At 42.1% G+C, this 26,319-nt stretch overlaps 1 protein-coding gene across 1 annotated transcript in view; it reads right to left on the minus strand.

The window, feature by feature from the left end:
- The window catches only part of LOC146862013 (alcohol dehydrogenase 1-like), a 216,511-nt gene that overhangs the window by 136,756 nt on the left and 53,436 nt on the right, over positions 1-26,319 (minus strand). Inside the window, exon 2 of the mRNA XM_085641171.1 lies at positions 19,743-19,844. Within this exon, the coding sequence (XP_085497297.1) occupies positions 19,743-19,844 (102 nt within the window). The remainder of the gene's footprint in view (positions 1-19,742; positions 19,845-26,319) is intronic.

Raw genomic sequence — 26,319 nt, forward strand, 5'->3', positions numbered from 1 at the left:
TCCTTGGCCTTCCGGGGGGGCTTCTGGTGGTGGGGGGGGATTTCAACGCGGTGGTTTCTGGAACTGTGGATCGTCACCCCCCTAGGGACCTCCCCCGGGCACAGGCGTGGCTATCCGGCCTCTTGGATACACTGGGATTGGTGGACTGCTGGCGCTTAAAACATCCCACACAGTTGCAATACACTTTCCACTCGGGGGCCCATGGTAGTCTCTCACGGCTTGATTATGTCCTTGTCCCGGCGGCCCATGTCGGGAGGGTGGGGGAAGTGTGCCATTTGGCACGGGGTATCTCGGACCACTCCCCGCTATTGTTGCATGTTGATGTCTTTCCGAGGGCTGAGAGCAGGGCGGTCCCAATCAACTCCTGGTACCTGCGCGACCCCACCATTCGCGCTGACTTGATTAAATCCCTCCAGCGCTATTTTGAGGAGAACGTGGGGTCAGTGCCTTCAGCTATCTCCCTGTGGGAGGCCTTCAAAACAGTACTTAGAGGGGAGGCCCTATCCCTTATTTCCCACGCCCGGAGGCGTGAGCGGGAAGAGGTGACCCGGGTGGAGGCTGAAATAGCGGAGCTGGAGGGTAATCTAGAAGATGGGGTGACGGACGCTGCACTACATGTCCTCCAGCTCAAGTAGGCGGCGTATAGGGCCCTCGTTACGGAGGCGGCCAGGGGCCTTAGTAGAGAGCAACAGGGGCGGCTGTATGATGTGGGTGATAAGGCTGGTAAACTGATAGCGTGGTTGGATAAAAAGGAAAGAGCGAATCGTGTGGTCCCACTGATTGAGAAAACGAATGGTGTGTGTGTAACTGAACCAGAAGAAATTGTCTCATGCTTCGCGGAGTATTTCCGCGAGGTGTATTCCCCGGTCTCTTCTTGCTCGGAAGAGGATTCCCGTGCCCTGCTCAGAGATATCGCACTGCCTTCCCTGTCCGGGGAGGACAGGGTGTTGCTGGACGCCGCTCCCACCTCCGACGAAATTGCCCTCGCCATACGCTCGGTCGCTTCTGGCAAGACCATGGGCCCGAATGGTATCCCTATCGAGCTGTACAAGCTGCGACCGGATACATTGGCGCCTCACCTCCGCGCAATGTTCCTTGCGGCCCACTCAGTGGGCTCCCTCCCGCTTGACCAGCGTCTGGCTACAATCGTGGTGATCCACAAGGAAGGGAGACCTCGAGATCGGGTTACTTCTTATCGGCCTATCTCACTACTGAATGCGGAGCCTAAAATTCTCGCTAAGGTACTCGCCAATCGGCTGGTCGGTGTGGTGGGAGATCTGGTTCATCAGGACCAGTCTGGCTTCATTCCCCATCGCAATACAGCCCTTAATCTGCGGCGTTTGCATGGGGTGCTTGCGCGCGTCCCATTCATACGGGAACCGGCCATTCTGGCGTCCTTAGACGCCACCATGGCGTTTGATACGCTTGAGTGGCCATACATCTGGGCGATGCTTGCTAAGTTCGGGTTTGGCCCAGGATTCATCAGTTGGGTCAAATTGCTGTATGCGGGCCCATTGGCACAGGTGGTCCTTAACGGAAGAGTATCGGCCCCGTTCGAGCTGGGCCGGGGCACGCGGCAGGGCTGTCCCCTGTCGCCGCTTCTTTTTGCGCTTGCCTTGGAGCCCCTAGCGGAGTGGCTGCGGTGGGAGCCTTCCATCCGAGGTCTCCGTTGGACCCCCGAGTATGAGGATCGCGTATCCCTATACGCTGATGACATCCTTCTGTACCTAGCCTCCCCACGCAAATCACTTATAGTCCTAGTTGATGTTTTACACTCGTTTGGTCGTAACTCCGGTCTCGTCATCAATTGGGCTAAATCGTGTGTGTATGTTCTCTCTGGGGAGGCTCCTATTCTCCCGCGGGGTTGTCCGATCCAGATCGCCCCGCGGGGATTTCGGTACCTGGGTGTCTTCATTACTCTGGACCCGGAGGCCCGGTATGAACGGAATCTGCTTCCCCCCCTCCAGCGTCTGCGGGTAGATGTCGCACGCTGGCGGCGCCTGCCGCTTTCGCCGCTCGGCCGGGCAGCATTGTTCAAGATGATGTCTCTGCCGCGTTTTCTGTACGCTTTGCAGAACACTATGGACTTGGTCCCGGCGCGCTACTTCCGCGAGGTGGAGAGTCTGCAACGCCGCCTGTTCTGGGACGGGAGGCCGCGCATTGCTCTGGCTAAGCTGACGCTCCCATGGTTTGACGGGGGGATTGCCCTCCCGGATATTAAACGGTACTATTGGGCCTCCCAGCTCGCTGCCATTAACCATGGCCTCTACGGGGCCGCCTTAAACCCGGCTTTTGAAATGGACAAGATGCTCCTGCCAGGTGGCGACTACAATCGAGCGCTCTACTCTAGCGCGCCCGACGCTCGTCTGACGGGCCCCACGCGTGTCATGGTGCAAGTCTGGCACGCGGCCAATGCAGCTATGGGGTGGAAGGACCGTTTGACCCGGGCATCACCACTATACGCGTCTGAGCGGTTAGGTTCCCTGTGGACCTCTAAGGGCTTTGAGAAGTGGGACATGATAGGTATCAGTAAAGTGGGGGATCTTTGGACGAGGGGAGGATTTAAAACGTTCGATATGCTGCAGACGGAATTTCAGTTGCAGGGCAGTGAATACTTCCGGAATTTGCAGGTCCGTCATGCGCTGGGTTCCGTCTTCATGGATGTTGCCTCCATCCCGGAATATTCCCCCCTGGAAGATAGAGTGCTGGATGGGCATGTCCCGGACAGCACGATCTCACTTATATATAAAAAGCTGATAAATGACCGCTCGGGCCTGTTGACTGCCCTTCGTGCGGCTTGGGTTGCCGACGGGCTGGAGCTGGACGACGAGGACTGGACCTCCGCGGTGGCCTCCCCGAAGGAGGTGGCCATACCGGCTCGCCTTCGCTTCGTCCAGCTCAAGATACTCCACCGGGTCTACATGACGGGGCCAAAGCTTCTGCGTATGGGCTATGCCGGAGATGGGTTATGTAAGCGTGGGTGTGGTGCTTTGGGGACCTTTATGCATATTTTGTGGGAGTGCCCGGAGGTAGAGGGGTTCTGGCGTGGTGTACATGAGGTGCTGCGTCTGGTTACGCATGTGGCGCTGTTGCCTGAAGCGAGAAGATGCCTGTTGAATGTGTGGGAACCGACTGATTACTCAGCGCCGCAGACGTGGTGGGTGACTCTGGGATATATGGTAGCCAAGCGTGATATTGCTCAACTGTGGGGATCCCAGAGGCCCCCGATGGTCTCGGCCTGGAAAGAACACATGGACTGGTGCATGTTTCGCGAAAAAGTGGTGTATGTGGCGAGGGGTAAGCCTGGGACATGGGTGAAAGTATGGGGCCTCTGGAACGCCTACCGCGGGGGTATCTGTGCGCCGCCGCTGCTGCCTGATCCCTCGCCAGCCCCATCCCCTTAGCCGACTCATTCCCCCGCTGCCGGGCATTGGGTTCCCCCAGTCCTCGCTTTGCTCTCTTCCCCCTCTTCACACTTCTGTGTATAGTTGGGATCCCCCCTCTTGGGGAGCACGTACTGCTATTTTTGATTGTGGGTTGCCTTGTGGGTGTGGTTTTAATTTTTGTTGTTTTAATTTAAAATGAAACCGCATAATGGGGCCTGGATGATGTGGTTTTTCGACATTGTTATCTATTGAGAAATGCTCCTCCTGTAACACCACGTGTTCCATGTATATATGTCGTGTGTTCCTACTATTGCTAGCGGCCGGCCGGAAGGTTGTGGGCCCATACTTGTATACTTTTAAGACCTGTAATAAACGGTTTAAAAAAAAAAAAAAAGTAGTAGAAAGTATGCTTTGCAATTGGCAAAGAAATTTCGTTTTCTGTCTAATTTCAAAGCATGACTTTGTGTGCACACAGGAATTATTTTTAGATATTTAATTTGTGAAGGTGATTGTGATTTTCATTTATAGGAAAGGGGTTTATAGTATTTTAAGATTTCTAAAGAACATAAAAAATGTAGTAATATATTTAAATAAAATAAAGGAATTTTTTTTTAGTTTTTTTCAGGTATTGCTGAAGAGCAGTGAACAAAATTTAAGATGCCTACAAAATCCAGAGTAAAGAAAGACCACAAAAAACCTATATTTGAAGACAACTGGAGGACCTAAGTTAGTTGGAGATGCTCATGTTGGGAAAAAGAAAAAATCTTCTGGTAAGCAAACAAAAGATTTTTTAAAGAACATATTCAAAAAAAGGAAAAATGTACAAAATGTCTGTACTGGAAAGAATGTTTTCAATAGAAAAGGACAGGAAAAAATTGAGAATTTAGTTAATGCAAATATACCTTCTGCAACTAAAAAGATTAACTTAAACAGAAAAACAGCGTTTAAAGAGATACGTAGAAAAATGTTTTAGAGAAGAGTTATGTCCAATTTGATAAAGGATGTGAAGAAATATAAGCAAAAGGCTAAATTTTACAAGAGAAAAAAAGAAATTGAAGCCATTGCAGCAAAGGCATTAGAATTAAAAAGGAAACTATTCATTTTAATTTTGAATAGGATGCGTACATTAGATAAAATGGTTAATGTACTGAAATCACAAAGCAAAAGGAAAAGAGTAGTGAACAGAACAAACTTTTGTAAAGTGTTTTTAGGAAAATGGATGCATAGTTCAAGTAGTGAACCTTTTTTTAATGAAGAGAGCTATTTTCAAAGTAATAGTTTGCTGCATGCAGTTGACACCAGAGGTCGTGCTTACGAAGTGAAAAATGGTTGCATAATGGAGAAGGAGATAATGGTTCCAAGAGATGAGGTACAAGTGATGGCGGATGAGGCTATGGGGAGACGTCCTAAAGCCCCAGTGTACACTTGGAATTGTAGTAGTATTTGCACTGTGCGTCAGGAATCTATAGATAAATTTCGTGAGTTTCTAAGAGAATATAGTAAAAAAAGTGTAAAACAGAAGATTAAGGTGCTTCAAAGTCTAGATCCATGCAGAGTGAGAGAGAATACTGGTTTGCAGGGTCATTCTCTGGCTTGTCTATCTAGAAAAGTGTGTAATAGTGTTTTCCATCATTTTAGAATGCTGGCTGTTCATCATACTGAAATGAGAAAGTTTGTGAGACGGTTGTATTTTGCTAAAAGTCCAGCAATAAAGTTAGATGAATTGAATAGGGCTCTGTTCCGTGGGTCAGTATCAGATGTAGAGAAGGTTGTTGATGAAATTCAGTTTTGTTACTTTGGTCCTGAACAAAACAGTGCAGAAAAGGACACAGTAAATGAGGAAGAAGTGGAAGAGAATGTACAACCATTTGTAAGTAAGACATTTAATGATCACATAACAAAATTTGAAAAAATCTCTAATGAAAGACCAAATATTACTTGTATTTGTTGCCGCAGAACTCATTATAGAAAACAAACCAGGTATGTTGATCTCTATAGAAAAAGTGAAAATGAAGATAATTATAAGTGGAAGGATTTTGCCACATATATATTTCTTGAAAATTGTTTTGAATTGGGTGAAGTTCAGCGTATTTGTAAATACTGTTACAACAAATTAGAAGAAAATAGAATGCCGACCAGAGCTGTACATAATAATTTAGAATTGGATGTTATTCCTGCCGAACTTTCTGAATTAAATACTTATGAGTCTATACTTATTCAATGTGTTCATCTGTTCCAGACCATAGTACGTATGGAGCCCAAAACTGGTAAATTACCTCCTTCAGATTTACTGAGAGGTTTAAAAGGTAGAGTGGTGTATTTGCCCTTGGATTTGAAAAAAAATATGGAAACTATTGATGCAGATACTTTGGAAACTGAACCATTAGTTATTCTGGTTAATGGTGTACCTACAAAGAATAAGAAGATTTGGCAGGAGCTGGTAGATGTACGGAAAGTACAAAGAGCAAATTTGTATTTGAAAAGGAATAACAAATGGTATGAATCCATTTATATAGAAGAAGAAGAAGAAGAAGAAGAAGATTTACAAGAAGACACAGAAACACCAACTGGACAAATTGAAAAAGTGGACAAGTCAAAGGAAGAAGAAATTTATGAACATTTTAGCATACATCCTCTTCATTCAAAAGAAGTTATGGGAGACAATATTGATCTGTTTCAGATGAAGAAAGCAAAAGGAACTCCCGTGAGTGTATGGGAGGAGAGCTTGGAAGCTCGATGTTTTCCCCAGCTGTTTCCTAAAGGAAAAGGAGGACGATACGATGAACGTCCAGAACAGATTCCAGCTTCTGAGTATCGGACTACAAGACTATATGCTGAAGATCCCAGATTTCGACAAAGTATTCCTTATTTGTTCCATCTTTTATTTGAAAGCGACTTGTCTGCACTGTCTTATGCAGTAAATCACATTTTAAAAAGTGGAGTACATTTACAAAATGTGTCTGCTAAGGATTTTATGGAGAAAGTGCAGCACCGAGATGATCATTTGGAAACACAACTGATCAATCTGATGGCTTGTCAGCGTTGGACAAATGAATATTGGTACCGACGCCATGGTGAATTAAAATGCATGTTACGGAATTTAGGACCACCAACATGGTTCGTTACCCTAAGCTGTGCTGAGTACGCTTGGGATGATTTAATGGATTTTCTACGAGAGGCAAATTCAAACATTAAAAACATCGAATACAAGACAGCAGGAGAACTGTGCTCATTGGATCCGGTTAATGTTTGCAGATATTTCAATCATAGATTTGAGGCTATGATGTCCTTCATCTGCAATAAAAAAAATCCACCTCTAGGAGAAGTAGTGGATTTCTTTTGGAGAAAAGAGTACCAGGCAAGAGGTGCTCTTCATATTCATATGCTGTTGTGGATCAAGGATGCCCCAAAGTTTGGAACAGATGCTGATGAAGCAGTGTTATCTTACATTGAAGAATATGCAACATGTGCTATACCAAAAAGCACAGAAGAGAAAAAGTTAAAGGAGCAAGTTTTACGTTTCCAAAGTCATCGGTGTGGAAAATACTGTCGACGGAAATACAAGAGCAAAGATAAATACTACACTAAATGTCGATTTGGATTTCCTAGACCTGTTCTTTCAAATGGAAGAGTAAACAGTTTTATGTCATCTGTGAGACATACTATCACAAGAAAATCACCCAAGAATACCTACAACCTTAAAAGAAAAGAAGAATCAAAAAATATAAATGACTACAACCCAGTCATTTTATCCATGTGGAATGCTAACATGGATATACAGTATGTAGCTGACAATTCCATTGCTGTTGCTCGATATGTAACGTCTTACATTACGAAATCAGAAAAAACAGAATTGAAGGAAATGTGGGAAGAGATTTCTCACGAGAAGACTGTCAGTAAGAAGCTGTACAGTTTCAGTTTAAAGATGTTATCGCATCGAGAAATTGGATCCTACGAATGTTCAGATAGGTTATCTTCTGCAAGTCTCTACTCGAAATCAAGAAGAATAATTTGGGCAAGTTTAGGCCTTGCAGCAATGAGAAATCGGGTACTGAAATCTGTTGGAGAAATTGAATATTTGGCCGAGAATGACCCAGAAAGTACAGATATTTTGAAATCAAACATGTTGGACACATATTACCCAAAGAGAAGTCATCATCTGGAGAACATGTGTCTTTATGAAGTGCTGCAGAACTACATTTATTCACGGAAAGCCGCAGAAGACATCAACAATGGAAAATATAAAGTCATTGGTGAGGAAGGATGTTTGGTGAAGCAAACAAAAGGAAGTTTGATAAATCACAGGAAGCTGAGTTGCGACAGTACTGACAAAAAGGAATTTTACTACTTGGCTCTTTTACAGCTGTTTAAACCATGGCGTACAGAGGATGAACTACTGGGAGAATTTCAAAGCTATGAAGATTCTTTTAATGCTTGCAAAGACAGCATACAATGCAGTACATTCTCAACTTATCTGCAAATGTTAAATGAAGAAATTGAACAGGAAACTACAATTGCAGCAGAAGTAGCTAGAGACAGTTCTCAGGACAGCCAAAGTTCAGGAACACTCAGTCAAGATCCCCTAGGACAACCAATCGTTGAAAATGAAGCATCAATAGCCATGAATGAAGTGGAAACGGCTATGAATCAAGCTCAAGAAGAATTTATAGACTTACAAAATTTGGAAAGACAACTGAACGAAGAGCAGCAACAAATTTATGAAGAGATCAGAAACAAAATTGATCACGGATTTCTACATGAAAAAAAAGAGTGCTCATGCACATCATTTCATCCAATCAGGATGTATGTAAGTGGACAAGCTGGAACTGGAAAAAGTTTCTTAATAAAAGTCATCAGAAGCTACCTACAGCAAAAAACGGATTCTACTTTGTCTTGTGTGGTTACTGCTCCAACTGGGTTAGCAGCATATAACATAAAAGGAATCACCTTACATGGTTTGCTAATGTTACCAGTGGAGCATGAGAACAAAATACAATACAACAAGCTAACTGGAGAAGCATGCTTGGAAGTTTCAAGAGTATTGAAGAAGATGCAAGTTCTCATTATTGATGAGGTGAGCATGGTATCAAACTTAATGCTTGCCTTTGTGCATTTAAGAATGCAGCAAATTCTAAGGACAGACTATGACGTGTTATTTGGTGGAAAACATGTCATAGTTTTTGGGGATCTTCTACAGCTTACTCCAGTTAAAGGACAACCAGTGTTTAATACTGTGACACATGAAGACACAAAGAAGTCATTGGGAAGCATCGGTAATGCAAATATTTGGTCCTTCTTTGAGTACAAGGAACTCACTACCAATATGAGACAAGCAAACGATGAAGAATATGGAAGTATTCTGAAAGATATCAGAATTGGACTACTCACTGAAGCTGGCACAAAAGCATTACAGAGTCGGTTGCTACATAATTTATTTCCAAAGGAAGAAATAGTTGCAGATTAGATATACAAGAACATTGCAGAAAAGAAAAGTGTCATCTGCTTAATGCCAACTCTACGTGAATGCTCAATATTCAATGAGGAGCTTTTGAAATTGGAAAAGGAAGATATCAGGAAATTGGAAGCAGTGGACAAAATTGAGGATGGAAGAATTACTATCACATTAACAAGCACACTGAAAAATAAATTGGATTCACTAGAGAAGAACATTTCCAAAACAGCTGGATTAGAAAAAAATCTATATGTTTGCATGAACTGTAGAGTATTTTTAAGGAGAAATTTGGATGTTGAAAAAGGTTTAGTTAATGGAGCTATGGGAAGAGTTGTGGGTTTTATTAATTATCAGAAAAAAGATGGAATTGAATGTTTAAAAATAAAATTTGATCAGATAGAATAAGTTAAAGATATTTGTCGTTGTTCAGTTCGTTTCATGCTTGTGAAAGACTTATATGTACGTAGGAAGCAGTTTCCGTTTTCTCTAGCATATGCTGTAACTATTCACAAGTCTCAAGGATTGACTGTAGATTGTGCATTTGTGAACATTGGTTCAACTGTGTTCAAAGAAGGTATGGCATATGTTGCTTTGTCACGAGTGAAAACATTATCAGGTTTATTCATGATAGACTTTGATGACTCAAAAGTTAGTGCTGATACAAATTGTGTAAAGGAGTATAATAGATTAAGAAGAAGCTATGCTCCTCATTTAGGTCAGTATCCTGTGTTGGAGAAACGTGTAGTTTCTCGTAAAAGGAGAAATGAGAATATCTGTAATGAAGATGTAGAGAGGAGGAAAAAAAAGAGGAGTGATGTAATTGCAAGCAAAAAGAAAAAGGAAAATGAAGAACAGGTTGTAGGATGTCTTTTTGAAAATAGCTCTGGTGTCAACTGCTACGCTAATGTAGTGCTGAATGTTGCATTTTATCTGGAAAGTGTGCAAGAGCAGATAATAGTAAATCAGGGAAAAAGATTCTGTTCTGAGTTGAGTCTCCTTTTTAAAAAGCTGAGTAATGATAAAACTCAAATAGAAAGTGCTACTGAAATTAGAAAACTTTTAGATGTATGTTCAGAACGAACACAGTTTTCTCAAAATGTACAGCAAGACGCACAGGAATTCTTGATGTTTTTTCTTCAGGTACTGGAAGAAGAAGGGGTTCCCATTGAAAATTTATTTGGTCTCTCTTATAAATGGGAACATAGTTGTGAAAACTGTTATAATATATGTGGCTCTAATGTTGATTCTGAAAGGTTTATTTATTTAACATTGCCAGAAAGTAAAACAGTCACTTTTGCTAAATTAGTTAAAGATGCTAATCATAGCATGGAATGCAGTGAGTGTCAATCTGACATGTTTTCAACGTTAATTTTAAAAGAATACGGACAGTATGTAATTTTAATGATGCAACGCTGTAAAGCTGATGGTTCAAAATTAGATACTTTAATAAAGAAGTTTACAGGACAGCAATTATCAATTTCAGGAAAAACTTTTGTAACAGTTGCAATAATTTTCCATGATGGACCTACTGTAACTTCTGGTCATTACACAGTTTATCTTAAATGTGAAAAAGGCTGGACACTGTGTAATGATTCCCAATTGATTTTTAAGCAACGTTTGCCTTTTGATTTAGCAAATTCCTATCTAATCTTCCTGAAACCAAAATTTTAGAGAGACTTGGCAAGATCTGTACAAAACAATTTTACCATTTTATTGGATTACCATTGGAATTTTCAAAAAAAATGATTTTACAAATTATCATTTGGCCTAATGGAAAGGTAACCAATTGTAATGTGGACTTTTTCAATTTTTAATGAAACTTTGGAAAACCAAAAATTTAGAAAAAAATCGGTAACATCTGCACAATTTAAATTTTGGAATGTTATTGGATTGCCATTGGAAATTTATTCCAAAAAGATTTTTAAAATTACTATTTGGCCATGCGGAAAGGTAAACAATTCTATTGTGGACTTATTTAATTATTAATTAATCTTTCGGAAACCAAAATGTTACAGACAATCGGTGAGATCTGTACAATTTAAACTTTAGATTTTTATTAGATTACCATTGGAAATTTAATCAAAAAAGAATTTTAAAATTACTATTTGGCCTAAAGGAAATGGAATCAGATGTATTGTGGAGTTATTTGAGATATATTTTTGTGATTATACTTCTGAAACAAAAATGTCAGACGGTATTTTAAAGAAATAAGTATTGATATTAGATGATATTTTTTAAGAATATTATGCATTTCTATAAAGTTATGTTTATGCAAAAAGAGATTGTGGGCTTTTTTAAAACAATCTTTGAGATTGTAAATTTTTTTTTTGCCCGCTGTTAAATGATGAATGCAATTGCTTTCACAATTTATAGTGAAATGCAATATATTCTGAAAACAGCAAAAAAAAGGCACATTTTTTTTTTGAAAAATATGTAAATATGTGTACTGTATTATAAAATGTTTTATTAAATATTAATACTTTTTTCTTTTTTTTCAGATTGAGATAGAAAATTTTCGAAAACTAGAACCATTTTTAAAGCAATTAAAATTAAATTTAAATTAATAAATATTTTTTTGAGTGGGTATGGTAAGTCAAAAATTTCATGGTCCCTTTTTTCCACTTCTCCACAATCACATTTTCAGTTTTTCATTGTAGTCTCTCAAGGACCTTGTAATGTGATGATTGATTTTTAGTGTTTTTTTTAAAAAAAAAATAATAATTACGCGTACCGTAAAAAAAAAATCAAAAAAAAGTTTTAAAAACATATATAAAAAATAGATGAAAGGTAAGGTTGGCTCTTACAAGAGCCGTTGTGTTCATGCAGGGACAGAGGAAAGAAAGAATGGGAATATTAGTCGGTACGACAAATGTGCTGATCTATTTTATTGTTCACTAGGGAAACACTGGTCTCTCTATGACAAATTAGATCATGACAAGTGGCGCACCGTATTTCAACCCTCAAAAAACGATGGTTTGTTTCCAGAGGAGAAGAAAAAGGAGATGCTCCCACCACAGATGAAGGGCTCACCTGACCTGCAGAAGAAGGACTCGGCCCTGCAGATGATGGACCAGGCTGAGCTGCTGTGGATGTGCTTGGTTGACTTACTGAAGGGTTACCTTCAGTATGTCGAGCATGTGTCCTTCTGTGTACATCTTTAAGGTGTCTCAACATGGTGTGATTCCCGAAGGAATACTTCTTGTTGGGATTCCCTCTTGAAAGTACACGGCCACACAGCTTACAAGTCACTAAGGGTGCATTTACCTTTTTCTTGTCCTCTGGAAAAGTAAAATACTCCCATATGAAAGAGGTCTTTTCTTTCCTCCTTCTCTGCCTCAAGGTAGTGCTGCTAGCCTCACTCTCAGAAGAGCTCTGCTGTTCTGCCATCGTATCACAAAGACAACCCAGCTCCTTCTCCTAAGGGATCACAAGCAGAAATGAGGGGAATGGGTGTGGTGTAGGAGAGTTCTAGAACTGAAAGTAGTTTCAACCAATCAAAAGTTGTGTTTCATGATCACATGACCCACCGTGCGCGTACGTTACGCTTACGGTGCGCTTACGGCAAAAGTACGCATGCGCGTAAAAAAGACACGCGCTCGCGCGCATGCGCATAACAGTCACTCCCCAACACTTCCGCGTAACGTGCGCGTGTAGCGTACACGCGTACGCGCCCCAGGCGCAGTACGGGCGGCTACGCAAATTGCGTAACTATACGCAAACAGAGTAGATAAATTACGGACATTGCGTAAACCGTACGCTTACCGTAAGCTTACCGTACGCGCACTAAAAAAAAAAATATATATTTTCAAAGTTATACTAATATGTCTTACCTGTTTGGTAAAAAAAAAAAAGAGAAAACTTGAAATATTGCAGATTTTTTAGAAAAAAAACAGTGTTTTAAGAGAATAAAAAGTTAAAAAAAACTTGTTTTTTAAAAAAAAAAAACATTTAATATAAGAATTTATAAAAAAAAAATCATAAAAAATCAATAGAAAAAATATGGGAATCACATATGTTATAGCTAAGAATTAGCATTTAAAAAACCATACAAATTCACTGAAAAAACCATGGGTTTCACACACGTTATAGTTAGAAATTAGCATTTAAAAAACCTTGCAAATTCACTGAAAAAACCATAGGTTTCACACATGTTATAGTTCGGAATTAGCATTTAAAAAACCTTGCAAATTCAGTGAAAAAACCATAGGTTTCACACACGTTATAGTTAGGAATTAGCATTTAAAAAACCTTGCAAATTCAGTGAAAAAACCATAGGTTTCACACACGTTATAGTTAGCTGGACATTTCACTCGTAAAAAACCAATGAAATTTCCCCGTTATAGTTAGTTAAGCTAACTATAACTCGCGCGCCCGCAATGCACTGCTGATGACGTCACATATTACATCACTCATGACATGGTCAGTGACATCACTCATGACATCACTGATGACATCTCAAATGACATCACTGATGACATCACTGATGACATCATCCATGTGATAAAGTGGCAGACCTCCTCTCACACTAATATAACCTTTGATACACACATTCAAAAATAGAGACTGAAATTTTCAAAAAAATGGACATACCAATACCAATTACAACAACCTCTTCAATAATTCTAAGATCCACATAAACATCCACTTATTTACCAACAGTCCTGTACAGTCACTCATTCGTGTACTCACACATCATATGTACTCATACACCTATACATCCTGTAACACAATGCCACTCATCCATAGAGTTACTCACACACATAGTTACTCATGCTAATAAAGAATCAAACATCCATTTACTTGCATATACAGTTATACACACACCACCACACTTACTTCTACGGAAACTTACACATACTTAGTCTTTTAAACAATCACTTATAGAAACACATACTTATTCATACAGGAACTCTTTCAATCTCTCACTCTCACATACACTCACTTATATACACCAATAGTCACATATACTAGTTTAAAACATATGTAGTTACTCATAGAGACACTATTGAGACAGCCATTCACTCACTAACACACCCATACACACACTCTTCCACCCATACAGTCCTGCACATATGCTGTCTTCAACACGTACAAACAGTGAGTCACTCATTCATGCACTTATGCACTACGTAATACCCCCCACTGAACCATACAGACACTCAGACACTCATACTGATACTCAAAAAACCAACTAATAACCTATATAGACACTCATGTTGCTGCTCACCAACCCATGCAGCCACTTATACACAAAGTGAGAGACTGATACAGGTATTTACACATTTAAACATTACTCACTTAGCCATGTATTCAATAAGATACACTTAATCAGTCAGTAATACAATCAATTTTTCAAAAACAAATCATCCATTTAGACACTTATATACTCATTTATTCTTCCATCGACCTTGAGATATATAAAACATTTAATTTTCAGAAAAACACACATTCACTGGATGATGTCATCAGTGATGTCATCAGTGATGTCATTTGAGATGTCATCAGTGATGTCATGAGTGATGTCACTGACCATGTCATGAGTGATGTAATATGTGACGTCATCAGCAGTGCATTGCGGGCGCGCGAGTTATAGTTAGCTTAACTAACTATAACGGGGAAATTTCATTGGTTTGAATTTGCAAGGTTTTTTAAATGCTAATTCCTAACTATAACGTGTGTGAAACCTATGGTTTTTTCACTGAATTTGCAAGGTTTTTTAAATGCTAATTCCTAACTATAACATGTGTGAAACCTATGGTTTTTTCAGTGAATTTGCAAGGTTTTTTAAATGCTAATTTCTAACTATAACGTGTATGAAACCCATGGTTTTTTCAGTGAATATATATATATATATATATATATATATATATATATATATATATATATATATATAACTAACTTGTGCCCCCGCTTGACTATGTCATGTAACAATATAAACAGTGTCATTTTAAGTGCCGGCTTTGTCAAACGGTTAGAAAACCAACCTATAAAAAGCAGGGGGCCTTTTAGCTCTATCGAGGGGTCAGCATATCAACATATAAAAAGCAGACCTATTGGCTTTGTCAAAAAGTTACCAATAACTATAATCAAATGTAGAATTCAAACACTGCAATGTTTAACAATAAGGATTGTCACAAAATACTTTCAAAATGGCATATTTTTTAAAAACACTTTAAACATGTCTTTTAATCTTTTTTTGAACATTTTCAGGCCACAGAGTGCAGCCATAGAACCAATCACAAGGAGTCCCTGCACTTCAGCTGAAGAGCATACAGATTCAGCTCAGAGGGTTTAAAAAACATGATAAGCTTTCCTTGGATCATGGATTCAATGACCCAGGAGAACTACTGTCTTTTAGTTTTTGTTACTGTTTCTGGGGGACTTCTGCACTCTCTGCAGCCCTCCACACCATTAACAAAAATCCTTTGTGGTCTCCCTGCCCTTTCTAGGGATACCACCAGGGTCCAAATATATAACCTTGCTTGGAGCAGAGAATAATAAATAAGCGGATCTTGCCATTCATTTATTATTTGTTATTTTATTCTATGTTTTATGGGTGTATGCTCAGCAAGGGCCCTCATAACATACCCATGGTTTGGTGCCGTAGTGGGAGCCCCAAGGCCCCCACAGCACCTACCGGCTCCATAGCCAGCACCCATTCTGGGTGCTGGAGGGAGCCTGCCATTATTTTACAGTGGGTGTGCTAGTGCCCATTGGGGGCACCACCAACATGCTTATGGTTGAGGGGCACATGGGGAGGCCTAAGGCCCCGTGGTCCCTGCTGGCTCCCAAGCCAGCACCCATACTGGGTGCAGACGGGAGCTGGCTCTATTCCTTTACTCCGGCCTACGCTGGAGCAGCATATTTCTCTTCTGTCGCTGGGCGGCAACAAAGTTGTGTACCCTGCCCAGGACAGTGAGAACAGGGAATCAAATTTTCATTTCCTGCCCGCACTGTCTCATGCAGGGAAGTCCAGGATGGAGTCTCTGGAACACTGCTCTCATCGAGGCTGGTGTACAGCTCAGGTACGGGGACCGCATGCCGCATTCCTCAAAAATATTGTTTTGCCCCCTAGGGATGGGGTCTCCAGACTTTACAGAGGCACGGGGCTGTATGCCCCACTCTTCATAACATAATAAGATCCCCGGGGGTATGGATTCCCCATGCCCTTATAGCAGCTTGGGAAGGGGGGCCGCATGACCCCATCCCAATAATACATTAATCGGCCCCTGGTATGGGGTTCTCAAGGCATCCTTAAGGCTTGGGGAGGGGGAGCCGCATGACCCTCCACCCAAAAACGTATTGCTGACCCCCAAGGCCCTGGCCCACCCCGGAAGGCTTATTCAGGAAAAGGACAGGAGCCAGCCATTTTTTTGGAATGGGATCACAGATCTGCAGTTATCATGATACCTTTAAAAAATGTTTTTGCCCACCCGCGTGCCTGTCTCCTTTTTTAGGTCTCGCCTGAGCCAGCGCATGCACTGCTCTGGCGAGACATTTAGTAGCCGCTTTTAAAAGTGCTACCTTACCGGCCACCAGCTTGCTATTACGTGCACAAGCGTGCGCACGACGTGCACAGCTGCCATCTGGCTTCTTTCATTGCATGCGTGAATGCCCTCCCCTACCCCCTCCCTTCTCCCATTCCCTCCTCGTCAGCTTCATGGCTTTCTCTGCACGCACCACTCGCGTGCTTGTTTTCTTTCACTTTTGCCGCCGCGTCACTTTCGCGGCGGCTGCTTGTTCACTTGGGCGATTTTGCCCATTACCCAAGTGAGTTGGTGCTTAAACTGAGGCATCTGGAAATACCCCTTTGATCCGCGTAAACTAGGTGGATGCTGGTGAGAACTCTATTCGTTAAGGCGGTAGTCTAACGCCACTGCAGCAGAAACTACTCTGACGCCACCTGAAACTGAGAGCCACTCGGCCTTTGCGAACGTCAGGAGCGGGTCGCCCTCTGCGCCTCTCCCTTCCACCTTCGAGAGAACTGTGGCTCTGCCCTGTGCCGCTACCGCAGAGTGCCACTTGTGTGCGCAGGACGCCGGCCAACTGGTGAAAGTCGGGGCATACATCCCACCACGGGCCAGCACCACTGCGTAGGGCCGATGAGAGAGCGGGGAGTGTGATGGGCAGGGCTTCCTCCAGCTCGCACCTACTCGTCTGCGGAACTAACCTTCCTAGGCTCTGCACCCATCATTCCTCGTGGGGCGGAGCTTAGCTGCATCCTGGCCACCCACCTCTGCTCGAGCCTGGCTGCTGCTGCTCATGGTGGATTCCTGCTCAGAGGGTATCAGGCAGGTGCGGTAAGTGATCTGTAACAACCTCTTGGATTACGTTGGCCGTTAGTGGACGTTTTCATCTGCTTTGCGGGACTGTGTTTTTTTTAATGTTAGCTTGCTCGCGCTTTGTTCTAGATAGGTATTTTTGTTACTCTTCAAATATCCATTCTGGTGAATTTGTTATTTTATTTCGCTGTATAGTTTTATATAGTTGCACAAATGTGTAACGTGTTTGTACCCACTTCATTCAAATTTAGTCTATGAGGAGTATTTGTCATTTAGTAAGACCTATACTGTCAGTGGGGTAAAACTTATGTGCTCTTAAGGAATTATAAATGTAAACAGCTAACTTTCTCTTACTGGTCCTAGGTGCATCCGTACTTGATGACCGTGGTAGGAAATTGGACACGTGTTTTACATGTTGCTAATTTAGCTTCGAATTATTTTTGCATTAGTGCATGGTACTAGGGACTCCTATAAGCACTATGTATGGATGTGGTAGACCGCTGGACAATAGAAAAGTCTCTTATAATTTTTTCAAAATGGAACTGTTTTGTTGGGCAGATTTGATTACAAGTGGCGTTTGTGGCAGCACTTAGCACAGCTGCGCTATTTAGTTTCAAGTGTAGGCTTTCTGTCTCAAGACGATGGAGCACTTGCACACCAACGCTTGCTGTTGTCATACCTGGTAATTCTAACAAGAGATCAGTTGATTCAAACTGATTTACTCTGAGCAAGTACAACCTACATCAAAATGCAGTTCCAGGCTTCCTAATGCTGAGTGTACTCTGGTGCGCTTACTCATATCGGCACAGCACAGACTGCTGTACCGGACAACCACCACCTTAAGAAGGTATTTCGTGGGATACACGGGTCTTGTCTCAAAATGCTGTCAGTAGGTTGTACACGTGTAGCAGAGATTTGTTTATCTACAGCTTTAGAATATCAGCAAGGCCACTGCGGTCTGTTCAGACTTCTGTTATCAGAGTGAGTACCATACAACTAAAGCAGGGTTCTCCAAAGTCAGCCCTGGAGGGCCGGATCCATGCCAGATGTTCTGTTGGCATAAGAAGCACATCTAGTAACGGATGTGGTCTTTGTCAGGAGCCACCCATCCTGATGACAAACAGAGAAACAACACCTTGCCTCAGTGCTAACGTTCTTGATGATTCTCAGTGCAACAGAGTCGCCCCCAACACCTTCCAGTGGTAGTTTATCTCATTTTACCAGGTTGGTGCTTTGATACCTTGGCACACTGCACAGGGCAATGGCTGTTACACTCGGGACACACTGACATTTATCTAATAAGGAACATTGCTGTGTGTTCTCTTCCGGAGACTCTGGCCTTCACTCATGTATGTTGTTTTGGGTCCACTTTTGTGCACGCGGTTTACTTCTCTGCAGCAAATAAGACATGTTGATTAGACATTTCAGTCTCTGCGGCACCCATGTTTGTCCCCATCTCGAGTCAAGTAAGGCTGCACTGACTTGTGCTTAGACCTGTACACGCTCACTTGTGACTTCAGTGGTGAAAAGTCATCACACACTAGTTTGCCTTCCCTTCTTCAACAAGCATTGGCATAGTCAATAGGTCTCGCCTTTGGGACCTTATAAGTGTTTAGCCATGCAACAGTTGATGTTGTTGCACCAAGGATATTGTGCTGCATAACTAAATACTTATAAGGTCCCAAAAGCGAGACCCATTGGCTATGCCAATGCTTGTTTCAATAATGTCTCGGCCCTGGAGAATGGTGTCCTCGGGGTCTCCAAGAAGCACGGGAAGGTGTGGGGGGGGGGCTGCACTACCCTCCCAGTCTTATTATTTGAGACCCCAGGGGATGGGGTCCCCATGGACTCGCAATGGCCCGGGAACAAAGATCTTATTTTCTGCTACCTTTGGTATAATTCCGTTCAGCGGTTTTGTTTGTAGCTGTGTCTAATATTCTGATGGAAAAATGAATGGGGAAAACACATTTTGCGATCCTCTCATTTTCTTGTTCTTCATTTGATGGATCATCCCAAAACTTTCCTGGAGGGAGCCGAGCTTGAAAACCATTTTTTTGGGAAAGTTTTGTGAAGATTCATCTAACGGTGCCAAAGTTATTAGCTAACCAAAAGATTATTTTCCTATGAAAACGTGGTCCTAACTATAACAACCCAGTGGCACCCACCACTGGTAATATTCATATAAAATGGAGCATATTTTTATGACTTTTTAGAGTTCTGTTTTTTCTAAAATCTGTATCTCCGGAACTCTCTGGTTGATTTGGTGATCAGGGACTCTAAAAAATAATTAAAATATGTTCTCTATTTAAATTATTGTTGTGTTTTTTTCTTGCTGTGTGACTTTCTTATTCTGTTGCTTGGTGCTGTTAAATGCATTACACTCAGTTCCATTGTCAAGCCTTGGATTAAGGGTAAGGTTTACAAACGAGCTTGACTGGACCCAAGACAGTTTTTGCAAGTGTATTATGTGATAAGGCCCCACAGCCATATCATTTAGGACACCAAAAGCCTCATAATGTGTAAGTGAGTGCATGGGTGAATGGTAATTGAGTGCATCAACAGATAATTATACTCCGTTCCAAACCTATTAGCTTTGCTAATGCGGTTTAATAAAATGGGTACCTTGATGCGGACTTCATGTGCCTTTGGCGGGGCGACTTCAATCACTTCAATGGCAAGAGGTTTCCTAGGCTCCCAGGCAACTGCTGCCTTACATTTAATGACCTGTAAAACATCAATGAATACAGAGGTGATTTCACTTGTGATCTACAGATGGATCCCACCGAAACCAGGAGAACGGTCACCCAAGCACTCGTCAGCAGCAGGCTGGACTACAGCAACGCCTTCTACGCAGGAACCACGACTACACTCCAGAAGAGACTCCAACGCATACAGAACGCCTCCGCAAGCCTCATCCTCGGACTCCCCCGCCACAGCCACATCACCACCCACCTAAGAGACCTGCACTGGCTCCCAATCAACCAGAGGATCACCGTCAAACTCCTCACCCACACTCACAAAGCACTCCACAACGCCGGACCAGCATACCTCACCGGATGACAGTCCTTCTACGCACCGAACCGCCAGCTTAGGTCCGCCAACCTCGCCCTTGCCACCGTCCCCCACATCCGCCGAACGACCACCGGCGGCAGATCATTCTCCCACCTTGCCGCAAAGACATGGAACATCCTCCCCTCCCACCTGCGCCACACCCAGGACCTACTGACCTTCAGGAGACGTCTCAAGACCTGGCTGTTCGACCAGTAGCTGCCCCCCACCCCTCAGCGCCTTGAAACCCTCACAGGTGAGTAGCGCGCTTTACAAATACTTGATTGATTGATTCTGTCAGTCGGTACATAAGAAGAGACTGTGTGAATGTGTTTATATCTAAGTGACAAGGTGCATTAAACTTGTCCATGGCTGGTTCTTCTCCAGCTTATGTGAAAGCAAATTGAAAGCCACAGAAAGCTAGGCAAGGACGCATCTTTATTCAGTTATCCTCTGTTGATCTAGATGTAACACTACTCTCTTGCAAATCCGGATAACGTTTTTTTTAAATCTATAGTAGTGTTCATACAACAATAAATAACATGTATGTGAAGCTGATTGCATTTATTTTAACATTGGCTAATGTAAGCCTGATTTCAAAATGGTTGGTGCGGTTTGCAACCATTTTTTCAGTATGTAATTCTTTTGACCCCGTCTCACCATGCACACTTGGTAATTTTTGCTTTCAGATGTAATGTCACTTTCACAATTACAGAATGAGGTCTCTTTTCTTTAGAATATTGTAGCACACTGTTTCTTTGAGAGTTAATGTTACTCGCCATTGGGACCAGAGTGGTTTCTCATGAGAACCTGTCCCAGTATAATAAGTAGCAACATTTGTATTTAACAAGTCAGGTGTCTGAAGGGCACCAGCGATAGGAACTGCAATATGTGAATCTGTGGGATAGTGCTGAATAAAGTGATCTCAGAAACTATTTTGTTCTTCCTTTAACCTGATTGGCTCACACTAAGTGATTCTTACACAATTGTAGTCATGTATGGTTTTCATTGTATTTTGCAACATAAGAGAAGTCCTTTCCTGGCGGTTGTGGGCTCACTCTCCCCTGATCTTTAGGAGACAACACTATTTCGTTCTGACCTTTGATTTATGACTTATTTTATTTGAGCTGAACTATACTTTGTTCTGCTATTTTATTATTTTCATTTTATTTTTAACTACATGCTATCTTTTGATTTAAAGTGAATAATTGACTGATTCTGACCATTTTAAATTGCATTCTGTAATGGATTTAACATCTTTAATGAACCACAATGGTTTTAATTTATTAATTGCCTAGTTTTCATTGTAAACCCTAAAGTAAATTACTATATACACTGTAATTTGCACTGAAATCTGTTGATCTGGTCCAATTGAGGAGCAACAGAATCCTTAGGGGATTAACACTGTTCCCGGTCCATCAGAAGCGCTTCAAACTGACATATAGAAAAAGCACCATCAATCCTATCCTGACCCTGATCATCCCTGTTCCTCATCCTATGAAACCAGAGATCTGCCCAGATTCCCAGATTAGTCCCTCCCCCTTCCAGTTCACCGACCAATCCACTGACCACTTCCGTCACTTCCTGACATCATGTCAATCCGCGAAAGAGCCCTGCCACACTCCCCTGATCTATTCTCCTATGGTTGTGCCACCATTCCTCCATCTCCATGGTGGACAACATTTTCTGACTACACTTGACTTCAGTCAGACGACTTGCTAAACTAGCTCCATGTATCCTCGTGGGCCGAATTCACCAAAGAGTCAGGCACATCTGCCCCAGACAAGTTACACCTTTGAGCGCAACTTTATAACATTTCTCAATTCACAAAGCTTTCTTAGAAGACTTCTGAAAGTTGTACCACTGGCATACTTCCAGTTGTACATCAGGAAAGGGTATGTGAAATTAGTCCTCTCATGTATTGACATTAACACCTGTGTCATTGGATATAGTGTACAATAATTCCTGTCAATGGCTCATTTTTTTATTCCTGCAGAAAATGTTACCCCTTGCGTAGTTCCTCTGTACACAAACGACAATTTTGGCTGTGTACCCTTATCACTTATCCTCTGGAAAGAAAATTCCTCATACCGTCGTCAGGAGTAAATCTCCAATCATGCCAAGGCAGTAAAGGAGTCAAAAAGGAGTTTGCCACAAACTGACAATCTTTTGAGCAGTCTTATTCTTTCAAGAATGAACGTGCCTTTAAACCCCCACTCCCCATACGCTGCTTGGGATTTACTCCTGTGTAACATTGCCCTGTTGGCTAATATTAATGAGGGCAGCTTGATTTATGGCTAAAAAGTCATCTTTTGTGATTTCCTTGCAGCAGTAAATCCTGCGATTTACAAAAAATTGGATATACAAGGACAAATAACATTGGGCCCGATTCACAGAACTAACTTAAGACAAAATCCTAAACTTACTACTTTTGGTATTCACAGAAGGCATTTAGTAGTAGTAAAGTTAGGATTTTGTCCTAAGTCTGTCCTAAGTCTGTCCTAAGTCTGTCCTACTACTTTTGGTATTCACAGAAGGCATTTAGTAGTAGTAAAGGTAGGATTTTGACTTAAGACAGACTTAAGACAAAATCCTAACTTTACTACTACTAAATGCCTTCTGCGAATACCAAAAGTAGTAAGTTTAGCATTTTGTCTTAAATTAGTTCTGTGAATCGGGCCCATTGTGTGTTGATTAGGTCCTATGGGCCCGATTCACAGAACTAATCTGAGACAAAATCCTAACTTTACGACTTTCGGTATTCACAAAAGGCAGTTAGGAGTAGTAAAGTTAGGATTTCTAACTTTACTACTCCTAAACTGACACAAAATCCTAACTTTACTACTTTCGGTATTCACAAAAGGCCTTTAGGAGTAGTAAAGTTAGGAATCCTAACTTCACTACTCCTAAATGCCTTTTGTGAATACCAAAAGTTGTAAAGTTAGGATATGGTCTCAAATTACTTTTGCGAATCGAGTCCTATATTTCTAATGTGGTTCCTGATAGGTTCTTCCTAAACAGTGGTTTGATGGTATATTACGGAATGTGTGCCGTGGCTTTGTATGCCTTCCTCTTAAAAACGATGTTGCAGACTGTGCTCACATGCATGTCTTGGTTGACCAAACATGTTTCCACATCATATGTTCCTCAGATCATTAAAGTTGGCTTACCCGTGGAAATGCATACTAATGAGCTCCTTGTCACAATAACAGAACCACATATTTAAAAACTGTGCCTCATTCTTAAAAACATTTGAAAATCTGCACCCACAGGTTTACCCGCTTACACAGGTATACATCTATGACTGTCTGGCATTAAAAAAATCTTTTCCAGTTAAAACCTAGAAGCAGTGCTTGAAATGAAAAAGTATTAGTGCAGGTACCCTGTACCAGAGTACCTTCTTGTTTCTGAGAAGTGCTGGTACTCTCCAATTAAACGTATTACCTCATTCTTGAGAAGTGCAGGTACTCTCCCTCTCAAAATAAAAAAGTGCCGGTACTCAGTACCGGCCAGTACCGACCCATTTAAAGCACTGCCTAGAAGCCTGTGCCACCACCTGGTGTGTGTGTGTGTGTTTTTAGAAACCTGTGCCAGTCCCAGCTTTACAGGCAGAATCCTAGAAACATTTTATGAATACATTTTTTCTCAAGCCACAATACGGATGTACATATTTGTGCAGGAGTAAAAGCAGAGCAAGCAGCAACACACTAGCTACCTTTTTTTTTAAAAACAAATGTTCTCGAAACACATTTACCCACACGGCTGACGTTTTTGGGCAAGTGTCCCTTTCTCACCCTTTACGTGATTGGAAGCGTATTAACTCTTAACCTGGATAGGAGAAAATCTCCAAAAATGTCAGGGATGGGAAAGGGGCAAAAAGGGCCTTGTCAATACACACATACATGTATGTTTGTGGTTGATTACAGCCTTCCAGGGCTTTTCTGCTCCCACCCACTCCCTCTCACAGGAGAAGATTTACTCATATTGAAAACCCTGCATGAGTAAATCAATTTATAAGTAGAAAACAGATTTGTGTGAATTACAAAACTGGCACTAGTCTCATTGTTGTCATCAGCGCTATTCTCAGTGTTCTTGTTAGCTCTAGTCCCACTGTTATCATCAGAGTTATAGTCATTGTTATCATCAGTGCTATTCTCATTGTTGTCATGAGCACTAGTCCCATTGTTATCATCAGAGCTATTTTCATTGTTATCATCACCACTAATCCCATTGGGATCATCAGGGCTATTCTCATTGCGGTCATGGTCACTAGTCCCATGGTTATCAGTGCTATTCTCATTGCTGTCATGAGCAATAGTCCCATTGGTATCATGAGCGCTACTCTCATTGTTGTCATGGGCACTAGTCCCATGGTCATCAGTGCTATTCCCATAGTTGGCATCGGCACTAGTCCCATTGGTATCATCAGCGCTATTCTCATTGTTGTCATGGGTACTAGTCCCATGATTATCAGTGCTATTCTCATTGTTGTCATGAGCACTAGTCCCATTGTTATCATCAGTGCTATTCTCATTGTTGGCATTGGCACTAGTCCCATTGTTATCATCAGTGCTATTCTCATTGTTGGCAACGGCACTAGTCCCATTGTTATCATCAGTGCTATTCTCATTGTTGGCATCGGCACTGGTCCCATTGTTATCATCAGTGCTATTCTCATTGTTGGCATCGGCACTAGTCCCATTTGTATCATCAGCGCTATTCTCATTGTTGTCATGGGCACTAGTCCCATTGTTATCATCAGTGCTATTCTCATTGTTGGCATCGGCACTAGTCCCATTTGTATCATCAGCGCTATTCTCATTGTTGTCATGGGCACTAGTCCCATTGTTATCAACAGTGTTATTCTCATTGTTGGCATCGGCACCAGACCCATTGGTATCATCAGCGCTATTCTCATTGTTGGCATGGGCACCAGTCCCATTGGTATCATCAGCGCTATTCTCATTGTTGGCATGGGCACTAGTCCCATTGGTATCATCAGCGCTATTCTCATTGTTGGCATGGGCACTAGTCCCATAAGTATCATCAGCGCTATTCTCATTGTTGGCATGGGCACTAGTCCCATGATTATCAGTGCTATTCTCATTGTTGGCATCGGCACTAGTCCCATTGGTATCATCAGTGCTATTCTCATTGTTCGCATCAGCACTAGTCTCATTGTTATCATCAGTGCTATTCTCATTGTTGTCAGGCGCACTAGTCCCTGTAACAGTCACCCAAGTATAAGGTCCATGGCCAGTTGCATATCTGATGGTCACTGATTTACATTGGTAAAAGGCTTCTGCTCCGGTCCACCTCGCCTGTAGCACAGCGCCTCACTGTGAGGACAGAGGATGAGGTGTTAAGAATCAGAGAACAGAAAGGTCGCCAGCAAGAAAGTAGATGAGGCACAATCGGGCTAATGAAGTGTCTGAGACCAATGGAATAGGAGGCAAAGAAACACAGAATACAACGCATCTCCAAAAAGATCAAACAATAGGAACCGGTGCGTCGCACACTTCCAGCTGCACTCACAGTTTTAATTGCATTTACATAGCACTTACTACCCGTGGCGAGGCGTCGAGTTATGCATGACATACTAAATAGCCCACACTCCCTCTCAGAAGTCACCCCACTTACATTTACTGTCACTACCTTCAAACTTGTACAGAGCTCCGCAGTCTTTTAATATGGCTCACTCTACTGCACCACGCTTCCCTGTGAAATGGATCCAAAAAAAAAAAAAAGCCTGCGAGTGCCACAGCGAGACATGTGCTTTCAATTATCGCACCCGTGTCTGGTCGCAATAATTGAAACCACATGGCCATTGGTGCGCGTAATAGACACCAATAGGCCATGGGCGGGCCAATGCGCCTGCCTTTGGCCTATTGCGTGCCGTCTTAGTGAAAAACACGCACGCAAAGGCCAATAGCGGGACACAAAAGGAAAAGCACACGAACGAGCGTGTGTGATTCCAGTTTCCGTTTTAAAACCCCCTACAAAAGAGCTCTCGCCTGCACGAACAGTGCTGCGCACTGCAACGCTAGGGCGCGAGCCCTAAAAAGCACTGCTGATAGACGTCAAAAAGTGTTGTTGAATGGTGAAAAACAGGAAAACCTAACAGGAAAAGTTCAATCCTTTCACTAGGAAA

The sequence above is a fragment of the Triturus cristatus genome, chromosome 2_2 (genome assembly GCF_964204655.1).
Source record: "Triturus cristatus chromosome 2_2, aTriCri1.1, whole genome shotgun sequence".
Classification (NCBI taxonomy): domain Eukaryota; kingdom Metazoa; phylum Chordata; class Amphibia; order Caudata; family Salamandridae; genus Triturus; species Triturus cristatus.